Source organism: Aotus nancymaae, unplaced genomic scaffold (assembly GCF_030222135.1).
Source record: "Aotus nancymaae isolate 86718 unplaced genomic scaffold, 86718_ANA_hifiasm-v0.15.2.pri h1tg000006l, whole genome shotgun sequence".
NCBI lineage: Eukaryota > Metazoa > Chordata > Mammalia > Primates > Aotidae > Aotus > Aotus nancymaae.
This window is the reverse complement of record NW_026988417.1, coordinates 39,775,187-39,790,012: the sequence shown is the minus strand read 5'-3', so window position 1 is coordinate 39,790,012 and position 14,826 is coordinate 39,775,187. Positions and strand designations below refer to the sequence as shown.

General features: G+C 40.6%; 1 protein-coding gene across 5 annotated transcripts in view; it reads left to right on the top strand.

Annotated features, from left to right (window-relative positions):
* The window catches only part of APBB2 (amyloid beta precursor protein binding family B member 2), a 404,376-nt gene that overhangs the window by 196,134 nt on the left and 193,416 nt on the right, over positions 1-14,826 (top strand). For all 5 annotated transcript variants that reach the window (XM_064366631.1, XM_064366633.1, XM_064366628.1 and 2 more), the window contains one exon: positions 2,638-3,453. In XM_064366631.1, coding sequence (XP_064222701.1) covers positions 2,638-3,453 — 816 coding nt within the window. The remainder of the gene's footprint in view (positions 1-2,637; positions 3,454-14,826) is intronic.

Genomic DNA, 14,826 nt, shown 5'->3' with positions numbered 1-14,826 from the left:
CTAGAAGTCTCTCTCTTTTTTTTTTTTTTTGAGATGGAGTTTCGCTCTTATTGCCCAAGCTAGAGTAGAGTGGTGCAATCTTGGCTCACTGCAACCTCCACTTCCCAGGTTCAAGCGATTCTCCTGCCTCAGCCTCCTGAGTAGTTGGGATTACAGGCGTGTGCCACTACTCTGGCTAATTTGGTATTTTTAGCAGAGACGGGGTTTCTCCATGTTGGTCAGGCTGGTCTTGAACTCCCGACCTCAGGTGATCTCCCTGCCTTGGCCTCCCAAAGTACTCGGATTATAGGCATGAGCCACCATGCCCGGCCCTGGCTAGAAGTCTTAATCTGTCATATTCAGGATATAAAGCTACTTAAATATTAAAAATCACCTAGGGGGCCGGGCGCAGTGGCTCACACCTGTAATCCCAGCACTTTGGGAGGCCGAGGCGGGTGGATCACGAGGTTAATAGATCGAGACCATCCTGGTCAACATGGTGAAACCCCGTCTCTACTAAAAATACAAAAAATTAGCTGGGCATGGTGGCGTGTGCCTGTAATCCCAGCTACTCAGGAGGCTGAGGCAGGAGAATTGCCTGAACCTAGGAGGCGGAGGTTGAAGTGAGCCGAGATCACGCCATTGCACTCCAGCCTGGGTGACGAGCGAAACTCCGTCTCCAAAAAAAAAAAAAAAAAAAAATCACCTAGGAACTCTGATGGCATTCTTTCTGAAAATATGTATGGTCATAAACAAAGTAAATAAAAATATCTCCCTAATAACATTGCTAGAATGTATGATAGTACCTAGCATCATAAAGTAGCCTCATAGAAATTTTTTTGTTATGCCTTTTAGGAAGCCAGAGATTTGCACTTTCTCATAATGTCACTCTAAATACCCAAAAGTCTAAAAATAACATTCTCTCACATATCTGTGCTCTGGATATGTGTCTCAGGGAGAACTTCATGTAGGTTTGAGGTAGGCCCTTCTGACATGATATGCTACTCTTGAGTGAAGTTAAATTGTAAATTGAAACATATGTTTCCCATAAAATGGTATAATAGTTGTAGCCAAACAGTAATAAAAGAAACAATTTTTATAAAATTTAATTGTCAAGAGAATTGTTTAAAAGACAGAAACCTTCCAGTGGACTGGGTGGAGAAAAAGGAAATTTTGAAAAAGGAAAAACCACACTACATTCTCTGTTTCTGTAAAATGAGTCCTATGAACTCAGGTAGGGTACTAGGTAAGAAGGAATCCTGCTAAATAATAACTTTAAAGAATGGGGCCGCATCTCCTAACCTTTGGAGTTACAACCCTTGACTCTCTGCTGGGCCACATGTCCATTCTGTTATAAAATGGTTATGGCCTAGAGTCAAGGATGGATGTATTGCCTTGCTTCCTGGAAGCGCAGGGACTCTAAAATGAGTAACTTTTTTCTAAAATTGCTCAACCTAAGTATTTGATGATGGAGGGATACCTCTAAGCTCCCAAACAGGGAAATTCTTCCCCTTCTCTCCTGAGAAGATCCCTGTTTTGCCTGGGGGAGGAAGAGGTAGTTGTCAGAATATAATTTCAGGAATTTTCGAAGCTGTGCTTTGGTTCATCTGCTGCTGGGGTAGAAATCATCAAAGTCTCTGTGGAGGCAAAATGATCAGATAAGAAAGAAGTCCCTCCTCATAGACTGAGAAATCTGAAACCTTAGGAATTCTTGCTGATGAATTTTATTCCCTTCTAATCTAGGAAACCTTTATTTCTTCCTAGCAAGAGACATACAGAATAAATCACTAACAGCGCAAACAATATTTGAGATAAATGCAATTGTCAGATAGTTTCCTAGGAGTTCTGCAGGGGTATGTGATTACTGCAGACAACTGAGTCTATATTTTAATTAAGTGGAATATATTCAGAGTCCTCTGGGAGCTCTAACATATTGTCTGTAGCCAAGGGCTCAATGCTACAGTAATAGTTTTGTGTGCTTGCGTACGTGTTCTTCAAAATTTAAGCCATTTCTTAACATGGAGAAACCCTGTGTCTGCTAAATTTCTGTTTAGTACAAACAGTAATCTCAGGCCAAAAATTTTCAGAAAGACATTTGCAAACTCTAATGGAGGCTTGGTTTTCCAGGCATTCAGAATACAGTTTCTAAATGTGGTTGAGAAAAATGACCTTGGATATACGGAGCATCATTGAACAATGACCTTTCAGGTTAATTAAGAGAGCTAAAGCCCCAGAGGAATCTTGAGCAATTTTTTGGTGTTGCCTGAAGGAACAAAAGAATAAAAACGTAGTGGGAATATTTGGAAAGCAGATGATTTTTCAAGCTTGTGAAAAATGAAGACCAGTCACGAGAAGAAAATGCTTTTATGTGAAAAAAGAGAAATGCTTTTTTATTTTAAGTCAAATTTAGGTCCTCAGACTTCTTAGCTTTTCTATAAATTGGCTTTTGGGTATCCATGTTAAGCCCTTTATTTGCTCCTATTTAATTAGTATAGGAACAAATGGTGAAATAAAGAGGAAAATGAGTCCATTCTACAAGCATGTATGTGCAATGGAAGCATTTCTTTTTTCAGTTTTCTGTATAGAAATATTTATTCAGACTGCATGCTAAGTAATTTAATCATGGCAGGTGTCTAATGACCAATTTTTTTTTTCCAGCTGACTCAGGGGTTGACACCTTGGCAGTGTTTATGGCCAGCAGCGGAACTACAGACGTCACAAATCGGAACAGCCCAGCCACACCACCAAACACCCTTAACCTCCGTTCCTCCCACAATGAACTGTTGAACGCTGAAATAAAACACACAGAAACCAAGAACAGCACACCTCCCAAATGCAGGAAAAAATATGCACTAACTAACATCCAGGCGGCCATGGGCCTCTCGGATCCAGCTGCACAGCCCCTGCTGGGAAATGGCTCTGCCAACATCAAGCTGGTGAAAAATGGGGAGAACCAGCTTCGGAAGGCTGCAGAACAAGGGCAGCAGGACCCCAACAAAAACCTAAGCCCCACTGCAGTCATCAACATAACTTCTGAGAAGTTAGAGGGTAAAGAGCCCCACCCACAGGATTCCTCAGGCTGTGAGATTTTACCCTCCCAGCCCAGGAGAACTAAAAGCTTCCTAAATTACTATGCAGACTTGGAAACCTCAGCCAGAGAACTAGAGCAGAACCTAGGCAACCGCCATGAGATGGTGGAAGAGAAATCCCAGCCAGGTCAGGGCCAGGCCTCCACCATCATTGGGAATGGCGATTTGCTGCTGCAGAAACCAAACAAACCCCAGTCCAGCCCTGAAGATGACCAAGTAGCCACAGTGTCATCCAGCCCAGAGACCAAGAAGGATCATCCGAAAACAGGGGCCAAAACCGACTGTGCGCTACACCGGATCCAGAACCTGGCACCGAGCGATGAGGAGTCCAGCTGGACAACGTTGTCCCAAGACAGTGCCTCACCCAGCTCCCCGGATGAAACAGGTACCCCTGGGGAAGGTGTAGCCTCAGCTGGCACTTTCTTTTGGTCTCTTCAACTATTGGTGGAGTTAATCTCTAGACTGACCAAAAATGTCCTTTTACATGCAGAGAGGAACATGAGCCTCTTGTGGTAAAATTGGGTAATTTATGTGCAAAATTTTATTGCATTCCTCAACCATATCTTAAGTTAGTTTCATTTTGGATCATGCATAAAGTTGTTTGTTTCTGGGAGGCATTTTTGTAAAATAAACAGGTCCTTGGTGCGAAGTACAGTAAAATATCATCTATTTAGAAATTATACTTCCAGTGCATAGGTAGACCATTTCTTATGCTATCTAGAAATGCTCGGTTTGGGTAAGCAAAATAATAAAAGAAACGCAGTTGTGGGGGGGAGGATATAATCCAACTAAGAACTGTTTTAAAGTTCTCAAAAGAACTTATTTATGATGAAGCTCATAAAAACCTAAAACATTAGCTGCCTGTTCATTAAAGGCATTTCCCTTTTGACATTTACTGAGGAATATTTTGTTAGCTTTAAGTAATATTTGAAAGTGGGAAAATGATATTTCTTGAAAAATATATTCAGAAGCTTTAACTAGTCTAATTGAGACCAGTCTTTCTTTACTTTTGTCTATATTTATAATATTTTGGATTTGTTGGAGGCGATAAAATTGTGACAGAAATGAACTTTAAATCTCATTTTCTTGTAGCTCCCACTTTACTGATCATAAGATTGAAAAATGTGGAGAACTTTATTGTATCTGAATTCAGTGTAAACAAGCACTCAGAAAGGCTAATTTTTTAAAAGTAGTCCATCAGTTCCCCTAATGGGTCCCAGGGCTATGCTAATATAGATATAACAGAAAATAGAACCACCAGAGAAGGAAACCACATTTTTACAACTTATAAGGTAGATAAATTACGAGGACTAAAGATAAGGAAAAGAGTTAAGACATTAACTTGCTTAAGAATTTAAAAAATTCTGTGGCTCACGCCTGTAGTCCCAGCACTTTGGAAGGCCGACGTGGCAGGTTGCTTGAGCTCAGGAGTTTGAACCCAGCCTGGGCAACATGATGAAACCCTTTCTCTGCTGAAACATAAAATTAGCCAGACATGGTGGCGGGTGCCTGTAGTCCCAGCTACTCAGGGGGCTGAGGCATGAGAATCACTTGAACCCAGGAGGCAAAAGTTGCAGTGAGCCAAGATCCCGCCACTGCACTCTAGCCTGGGTGACAGAGTGAGACTCCATCTCAAAAAAATAAAAATAAAGAATAATAATAATAAATTTTAAAATTTACCCAAATTTTGTGATGATGTTTTTAAAGACCCTTATGTTTTAGAGATATATACTGATATAAAATACTAATATATGCCATAGTGTAACATATATAATACAGTATAGCACAGACTGATATAAACAATATTGTATATGGGATTTTCTCCAACATAATTGGGATTAGAAGGATAAAAAAAGAAACAGAATTGCCCATAAGCTGTTAATTGTTAAAGCTGCATTATGGGTATGTGTGGGTTCATTATGCAGGTTCATTATTCTATTTTCTAATTTTGTATGTTTGAAATTTGCCACAATAAATAGTTAAAACCAGGAAAAAGTTACCCCAAGTAGATTGTTTTATGAATACTTTGCTTTTTTCACTTAAGAATGTATTTTATAGATCAGTCCATTTTTCTGCTTCAGTCTTTTTAAGAATTATGTATGCTGTTCCACTATACACAGGTTCCATGGTTTATGTAGCAAGTTCCCTGCTGATGAGTGGTTAGGTATTTCTGTCCATAGCCCCTGGGCTTATTGAGTGCTGGTGTCATTAAGGGCCTGTGGAGAGGGCAGAGTTTAAGTATGCACTCCACTCTACCTACTGGGACTCTCGAAATGTACCTGTAACTCTCTCTTTTCAGAAAGACTTTTAGGGGCCTCTCTTCTGTAATGCTTCCCACTCATTTGCTCAGTGTAGTGACATTACTTGCTGTTGGGTTCCCACAGAACATATTACAGTGCTTGGCCTGTGATGTGAACTAGATTAGCGCTTTTTGACATATTAAGAAGATATGCCCTCTGAAAGTTGGTTTTCTCTCTGAAAGTTGCTTTTGACAGGATGATGGTGATCCTGGTTAAGTTGCTAAGGATAGGTGTTTCAAATCAAATATGCTTGAAAGAATGTATTAGCTGTGACTGAAAAGCAATGAGATTGTGTTTTTAAGAAATATACTGGAAGCCAAGCCTATGCCAGCCTTCAAAACGCTCGCTTCAGGATCTCTGCACCTACTTCAGCGTGTTGCAATGTCTCAATATTAATAGTCGCAATTTTGGGAGCCCTCTTTTGGAATTGCCTAAGTCTGCTGTGGATCCCTGTGAAATGAAATCTCTTTGCTTTATAATCACACTTTAGAGTTTCAGGTAATAATACATAGATTAGTGAATGAAATAAAATAAGTAGTTCTTTAGCATTGTATTTCTTTTGATTTCATCCTTCCTGTGACACATACTGTTAGTGTTTAAAATAATCATGATCAGTCTAAATTAACATTGTGTGTTCCACTTGTAATGATAAAGTTAGTGTTAATTATGTATGTTTTATATAGTATATATATGTGCATATGTGTATACATATAAAATAAACACAAATAGTGTTGAAAGAAAAAAGAAAACAAGAAAATATTTTGTGATATCTTAGTATGCTATGCCATAGTACATATATAAAAAGTGTATATTTGCCTGTTGACGTACCATGTGTTAAGTAAATACTCATCACAGTGGTGTATGTTTTATGACTAAATCATGACGCCATTATCTTTGGATTCTAGACTGCACTTTGGGGAGCCTAGAGAAAAAGAATAGACTAATTTCTACCTTAGGGGCATCCTTTCCAAGTTAGATTCTCTCTGTAAAATAAAATGCAATAGCTAACCCAGAGACTGACTACTTTCTATTTTCCTTTACTACTGAATCGCCCCTCCAGCTTTTTAGTCAATCATGTATACAATATGTGACTGTCCTTTTCCTCCTGTGTAGTCTGTCCTTTGAGAAAACAAGAGGCTATTTGAAAAAGGAAAAGCATCTGTGAAATTACTATTTTCATAGGAGTTTAGAAAAGTTCAAGAGTGCCTTGGCCCTGATTCTACAAAAGATTGTACAAGGTGAGAACTTTGAATCTAGTTAGGGGTTTTTTTCAGAGATAGAGTTCCCTCAGTGTCCCCAGGTAAGCATGATGACTCAGATAAGTAAATACCTGTTGGTCAGATTGTGTATCATCTCTCTGTTAATCACTTGGTGTTTGATGTTTACTTTATGGAAACTTTGAAAAGATGCATCATTTTGAAGCTTCCTGGGTACGGGTTTCAGTGGTACCAACATATAATTTTGTGTTTAGTTTGGGGTTTAACAAAATTGAAGACACAGGGTATGAAACTAGATGGATCTTGGGTAGAAACTGTTTCAAAATTAGATTCCTTGCTAAAGTGTACAAAAGCAGAATTATACACAGAGAAAACCAAGTCTACGTGGTGTGGCACTGGGCCTCATGATCCATTAGCTTACCATTAAGAGCACAGGCCTTTACTGTGTCTATGTGGGTGAGGAAAAAGGGTCAGCTTCCTGAGTTCAAATCCCAACTCTGGTACATCTAGGCAGTTCTCATAGCCTCTCATCTATAAAATGCGGATAATAAGAGTGTTTTGGCATAGGCCTGCTGTGAAGATTAAGTGAGAGCATCTTCAAAGAGCTTTTAGAGCAGTACCTGGCATATAGCAGGAGCTTAATGAATATTAGTGATTATTATATTAGAGATCATCAGTATCTATATAGTGGTATAATATAAGTTTGCTTTTCTCTGACTTATGAATTACCTATATTTTGGACTCTGAGTTAAGACTTTCCAGACTTTAGGAGCAAGGGTTTGTTCATCTTCATCTTTGTATTTTCAGTGTCTGGAATAGGACAAGTGAGTTTAACAAATTCAAAAAATGACTAATTGAATGAAAATGGGAGCCATCTACATATCCCAAAATGAACTTGATGTGTTGAATAAGACACTCGATGTTATGTCTCAATGCCTGGGTTTGGCATTGGCTACATATTTTATAACTTCATTGATTCTGTTGCCTCACAGTAGGTGAAGTTGAATAACCTGAGTTACTGAGGAAGTCACACTGAGATTCTGCGGGCTTACCATGTGCCAGATCCTGTTGGTGGTACTTTCTCACTCTCAGGTGGCTATGCTGACACTTGAACCTAGGTCTTCCGACACAGAATCCAGTGTTTTACCACAGAAGCTAAATACATCAGATTTCGTCTGGTTCAACTGGATGCATATAGTAGTATCTTGAGAATCCAGAAAGTGGAAAGTTATATTTTAAGGATCTTTCCATTCCTGTAAGCAATTGAGATTTAGATCAGATGCCACCTCCACTGTGAAATCTTTCTAGACCCTCTGAGCTGTAGAAAGTCCTTTCTTTGTATTCCCAAAGAAATGTTTCTAAGTTTCTGCTTTTTATCTTAGTGGCATCCTGCTTTACTCAAAAGTTTCCATTTACACTTAGAGCTCCATGAAAGCAGCAGCCAGGTGTTCGTTATGTGCGTATGTGGACTTCTTCACACAGTATGTGGCACATAGTATGCTCCATAAAGTTACTCATTTGCTGGTTGGATGGATAGATTTGCGATCATTAATGCGTGTTCTCTGATGTTTGCTACATCAGTATACCTCTAGAAATAGAAAAAGTAAGAACAATTTGTATAAAATAATTGTTTAGAACACTTGGATAGGGTGATTCTTATTTATGCTCTAAGCTCCTGGAAAGGATCAAGAATTGGGGCCAGTAATTCAATCTATCGCAGACATTCTTTTATTCAAGTCTGTAACTGTATGTTGGAAGGGCCAGTACCAAGGAAAAGGACCATTTTGGTTTCAGTTGACTTCACATTTTGCCTTGAATTGCAGATTGGTCTAGGGTTGTCATAGGCTGTTTTCTGTTGCTGTAACGAAATACCTGAGACTGGGTAATTTATAATGACAGAAATCTTTTTAGGTCACAGTTCTGGAGACTGGGAAGTCCAAGAGCATTGGAGAGTGCCTTTTTGCTGCAGAATAACATGGCGAGGGTATCACATGGCGAGAGGGAAAGAGAATGCATGTCAACTTGGGCCTGTCTTCCTCTTCCCATAAAGCCACCAATCTAATCATAGGAGCCCTGCCCTGATGACCTCATCTAATCCCAGTTACCTCCCAAAGGCCCCACTTCCAATCAGTATATGAATTTGGGGATTAAGTTTCCAACAACATATGAAATATGGGGGACACATTTAGACCATAGCAGTGTTGCTTTAGAGTTTGAATCCTTTGATGTCTTAAATTGATTGGTTTCCACTCTTGAGGCAAACAAAATGGAACTCTTTTGCATAGTTGAGGATAGTGAGAGCCACAAACCTAATTATGTCAACACAACTGGCAGTACCTCTTATTTCTGGCTTTAGCTACTTAAGAGTGTTAAAGCTTTGGATAAGTCTGTATTTTTCATGCTTTTAGAAACCACTTCTAACTGTTCATTTTATCTCAAATGGCTTTCGGTAATTTTAACGATAAGTTTTTTTTTTTCCTTTTTTCTTAAAAATCCTAGGCCCATAGCTGGGCGCAGTGACTCACACCTGTAATCCCAGCATTTTGGGAGCCCGAGGTGGGTGGATCACTTGAGGTCAGGAGTTTGAGACTACCCTGGCCAACATGGGAAAACCCTTTTTCTACTAAAAATACAAAAATGTTAGCTGAGCGTGGTGACACATGCCTGCCATCTCAGCCACTTGGGAGGCTGAGGCAGGAGAATCGCTTGAACCTGGGAGGTGGAGGTTGCAGTGAGCTGAGATCACATCATTGCACTCCAGCCTGGGCAACAGAACAAGACTCTGTCTCAAAAAAAAAAAAAAATCTGGCCGGGCGCGGTGGCTCACGCCTGTAATCCCAGCACTTTGGGAGGCCGAGGCGGGTGAATCACGAGGTCAAGAGATCGAGACCATCCCGGTCAACATGGTGAAACCCCGTCTCTACTAAAAATACAAAAAATTAGCTGGGCATGGTGGCGTGTGCCTGTAATCCCAGCTACTCAGGAGGCTGAGGCAGGAGAATTGCCAGAACCCAGGAGGCGGAGGTTGCTGTGAGCCGAGATCGCGCCATTGCACTCCAGCCTGGGTAACAAGAGTGAAACTCCGTCTCAAAAAAAAAAAAAAAAAAAAAAATCTTAGGCCCAGTCTTCAGCTGGTTTGCCCTGCTGAATTAATTGGAATCTTATAAAGACCTTGAGTGACTCACTGGCCTTCCTGTTATGTCTTCTCAGTTGAGAGTTCTGTGATGCGACAGGAAGAATTTGAGAAGGCAGATGTGAGATATTTCCAAAATAGTTTAGGCACACTGTGTTCTGGGGTAGATGGTGCATTTTCCAAATTGAGATTTTAGCACTTCAGGGGTAAAATGTATAAAAATATTTCTTATTTTACCCCATGAACTTAAGAAAGAAAAGAATTTCTGTTTTTGGAAAGTTCTACACAAAAATATATGTTCTAGTGAATAAGGTAGTTTTGGGTTGTCTTCCATTATAAAGTATCATAAGAGGTACTTCAGGGAACAGAAAGGTGAAGTACAGTGAGAAGAGTGGCAGCCAGGGTCTAACAATCATTAGTGAGCTCACAACAGCAGACATATTCAAGATGGAACCAGGGGAGGCCTGTGAGAGGCTCAAGTAGTATGAGAGGGAGAAACGTCAATCGTTCAGGATGTGGATGTTAGGGCACTTGAAGTTATCTATGCTGGAGAGTTTTTTTTTTTTTTTTTTTGGAGACAGAGTCTCGCTCTGTTGCCAGGCTGGAGTGCAATGGCGTGATCTCGGCTCACTGCCAACTTCTGCCTCCCGGGTTCAAGCAATTCTTCTGCCTCAGCCTCCCAAGCAGCTGGGACTACAGGCATGCACCCCCATGCCCAGCTAATTTTTGTATGTTTAAAAGAGCTGGGGTGTCACCATATTGGCCAGGCTGGTCTCAAACTCCTGACCTCATGATCCACCCGCCTCAGCCTCCCAAAGTGCTGGGATTACAGGCACTAGCCACTGCGCCTGGCCTGTGCTGGAGTTTGAACAGACTTTCAGTGATAGAGATCTGGGGAGAGCATTGTCCCTCAGAGCTGTTGAATAGTAAAGTATCTTTTCTTTTTGAAACATTAACCACTAAAGAAGTTTAATTTATGATTGTTTTCTCTCTCTTATCTCTGCTTTACTGATATTTTGAAAATGCAAATTTTAGTTTTTAGTTTGGCAAGTTGTTTAGCTTCTGGGGAGAGGGTGCTGTGGACAGTGGCAGCTCAGGAAGCAACTGAATGTAGGCCTCTAAGAGTCCTGTGTGAGGCCCCCCAGAAGTACCAGGTGATGCTCTCATACCTTGGAGGAGGGCATGCAGCCACCAAGATTGTGAGCAAATGGCTCAGTGAGGGCAGAGAGGCAAAAACATTACTGGCCACTTTCAGAAATTTTCTGGTCAAATTTCATCATGAGCTATTTGGCCGGATTAATTTTCTACCGAAAACAAAAGCAGGCAAACAAAAAAACCTCTTAAGTTGGCCAGGAGCAATGGCTCACGCCTGTAATCCCAGTACTTTGGGAGGCCGACCAAGGTGGGTGGATCATGAGGTCAAGAGCTCGAGACCATTCTGGCCAACATGGTGAAACCCCATCTCTACTAAAAATACAAAATTAGCTGGGCGTGGTGGCAGGCACCTGTAGTCCCAGCTACTCGGGAGGCTAAGGCAGGAGAATCGCTTGAACCTGGGAGGCAGAGTTTGCAGTAAGCCAAGATAGCACCACTACACTCCAGCCAGCAACAGAGTGAGACACTGTCTCAAAAAAACAAACAAAAACACCCCTTAAGTTAGTAAGTAAAAAGAGGCTACAGAAATGTCCAGATAGCAAACTTGAACTTCTCTACATCCGTGGGGAATTGAAATGCATCGGTAATTTTACCATGATATTTCACTGAGCAGTATTGTTCATATAAGTTAACAGTACAGTAGTTCAAGAATTTGTGAATTTGTTCATCGTGACTTTGGTGATGTTCACTAGTTTGTTCCATTCATTCTTTCATTTGTTAACTGATATATACATACACTTGCCAGTCATTTTAAAAAGTCAACTCTGTGTGCTGTGTTAGGTGCCTGAGTCATAGAAATAGATTAAAACCAGCCTGTGATGTCACATAGCTCACATGAAGTTTCCTGTCTCTATGGATGAAGCCCCACTATATGCAGAGTGCCTGACAAAATGTGTCTTTGTGTTCTTTGCTCCATTTTGCATATCATACCTCAGTAAGTAAGAAAAGATAAAGCCCACTCCAAACCCTGGATAGCCTAAGCAAAGAAGAGGGGGAGATGTTAAGATGTTTCGTTAGTTTCTGAGGTCTGGTGTAACAAATTGTCACGTACTCGGTGGCTTAAAACAATTTGTTCACCCGTCATTCTGGAGGATAGAAATCCAAAGTCAAAGTGTCATCAGGATTTCGCTCCCTCTGAAGGCTTTAGGGAAGAATCCTTCCTTGCCTCTTCTAAGCTTCCGATGGTTCCCAGAAATGCGTAACGTTCCTTGGCTTGTAGCTGTACCTCTGTTTTCACATGGTCCTTATAGGGACACAAAGTTATTAGATTTGGGACCTACCCTAATCTAGTATGACCTCACCTTAATTTAATTAATTATATCAACCAATACTGTTTCCCAACAAGATGATACATGCTGAGGTTCTGGGTGGACATGAATTCTGGGGGGTATATGTATGATTCAACCCAGTACAGACATCTTACAGATAATTCCTTAATAGATGCAACATGGAGGAGATATGAAAGGAATCTGCAAGAATTATTATATTCAAAATTTTCAAGAAGGAAAGCTCACAGTTGCAGGTCTTGTGAGACTTGATAAGTGAGTGGAATATACTATAAGGAATTTGTAGATAGTTTTGGGTTGCCTTTGTTCAAAGTCTTCATTGTAAACATGAGAAAACTTTGGTGTGGACTGGTAAACTGAAACTACAGCCTCAACTGAGATTGGGAATAAGTGTGGAAATGGTAGAAAAACAGGATAAAGACTTAGTGAAGCTTAATACTTAGCAGTATGGTTAAGCTCTGGAGGGTGGGATAGTTCAGGGATGCTGGCATATGGAAATGGCTTTATTCCTTTGATCAAAGCTTAAGAACAGAGAGACAAGACTATCAGTAATAGCCATGTTTTTCTTAGCCTTAGTTCAAGAGACATTTATTGCTGAGCAGACATGCAAGATTTTCTTAAGGAGTTATGCAGAATATAAAATAAAAGGATATGACCCTGACTTTAGGGCAATGCAAAGGCAGTATGATGCCTTAAAGCATCAGAGATCACAAACAGCATCACTGAAGAACGCACAAACTCATGGACAGATTTTGTTCCATAGACAGTGTATAGAAAATGCTTAATTAGGCCAGGCGCAGGGCTCACGCCTGTAATCCTAATACTTTGGGAGGCAGATCACGAGGTCAAGAGATCAAGACCATCCTGGCCAACATGGTAAAACCTGTCTTTACTAAAAATACAAAAATTAACTGGACATGGTGGCGCACACCTGTAGTCCGAGCTATTTGGGAGACTGAGGCAGGCGAATTGCTTGAACCCAGGAGGCAGAGGTTGCAGTGAGCCGAGATCATGCCACTGCACTCCAGCCTGGTGACAGAGTGAGACTCCATCTCAAAAAAAGAAAAAAAGAAAAGAAAGAAAATGCTTAATTAGATGCCAATGCTTAGAAATTGAGAGATTTTGCATAAAAATAGGGGACCTCTCATTCCTCTTGTAAATTCAGAAATCTCACAATGCTGATCTCAAATGCTAAAGAGACAACAGTCAGCAGCAGCCCCTTTAGATGGGTTCTGTCCTCTCCAGCTCAAGACATTGAGCTTGTGGCCCCCTGCTCCCGCCATCAATAGACTTAGCCATGTATATACCTGGAACTGTTGGGGTAGAAGAACCAGGGTAATGTTGATCTTGCCTGTTACACCTGCATACAAGTGTGATGCCATAGTAGCAACATCCTTGGATCTACAGACTTCTTTTAATCATACACGTCCTCGTCTCGGTCCCATGCCTTCTGGTAGAATCATAAAGTGTGACATGAACTGTTAAGCAAAACATGCTTGAAATTTCTAAAGACATCTCTAGATGACTTCTCAGAGTCTTCCATCTGTTAATCTGGTTAAGAAGAGGGAAAACATTAGCTTTTCAAAACCTAGGATGTGGGTGGTTCGTAAATTTTGTGCTCAAATCTGACTCAGTTAATATGCCCAGTTTGCCTTCATAAATGTGGGGGTAGTTACCAGTTGCCCTTGTAATTTATTTATTTATTTATTGTGTTTCCTTATTAGAACGCTTGGGTGCAAAACAGTGAAATAGAAGGTTTGTATTCAAACAGATCTGACTGGAAAAATCAAATCATTTGAGTATTAGAAAATCATATATGGGGCCGGGCGCGGTGGCTCACGCCTGTAATCCCAGCACTTTGGGAGGCCGAGACGGGTGGATCACGAAGTCAAGAGATTGAGACCATCCTGGTCAACATGGTGAAACCCTGTCTCTACTAAAAATACAAAAAATTAGCTGGGCATGGTGGCGCGTGCCTGTAATCCCAGCTACTCAGGAGGCTGAGGCTGGAGAATTGCCTGAACCCAGGAGGCGGAGGTTGCGGTGAGCCGAGATCGTGTCATTGCACTCCAGCCTGGGTAACAAAAGCGAAACTCCGTCTCAAAAAAAAAAAAAAAAAAAATCATATATGGTTAGCATTCCATGTAGAATGGTTGGAAAGTGAGAGAATGAGATAGCTCCCAGCCCATTGGTGTCAGTACCTAAGAGGTGAGCTGATACTTACTGTATAAGCTTTTGTCTTTTTCTTTAGCTTTTCATAGATTTACTCTTGAATATGATTGAATTTAGTCCTTACAAAAATTCATCCTTAGTACATTGGACATTGTTAGTTAATATTTTTCTCCCTCAGTGTTACTTGAATTCTTCATACAGAACTACAGTGAATTGGTATATCTGGGATATCATAAAGATTGCATCTTATAAATGTCTTGTTGGAGAACCTGATTTTGTTGTGTTGTTTATTACCAGAACATGTTTTCTCATATACATGATGATGTATGTGATGGTTAAGGTATACAAGATGGCTGGCCCCTGAGAGTCTATTTTATCTCTAATAGACATAAAGAGTGTTATTAATAGAACCTTTCCCCAGAATGTTCTATGGGAAAATGTCCAGTTCCATGTGGAATTGTCAGAAAGTGAGAGAGAGTGGAGATGATTCCAACT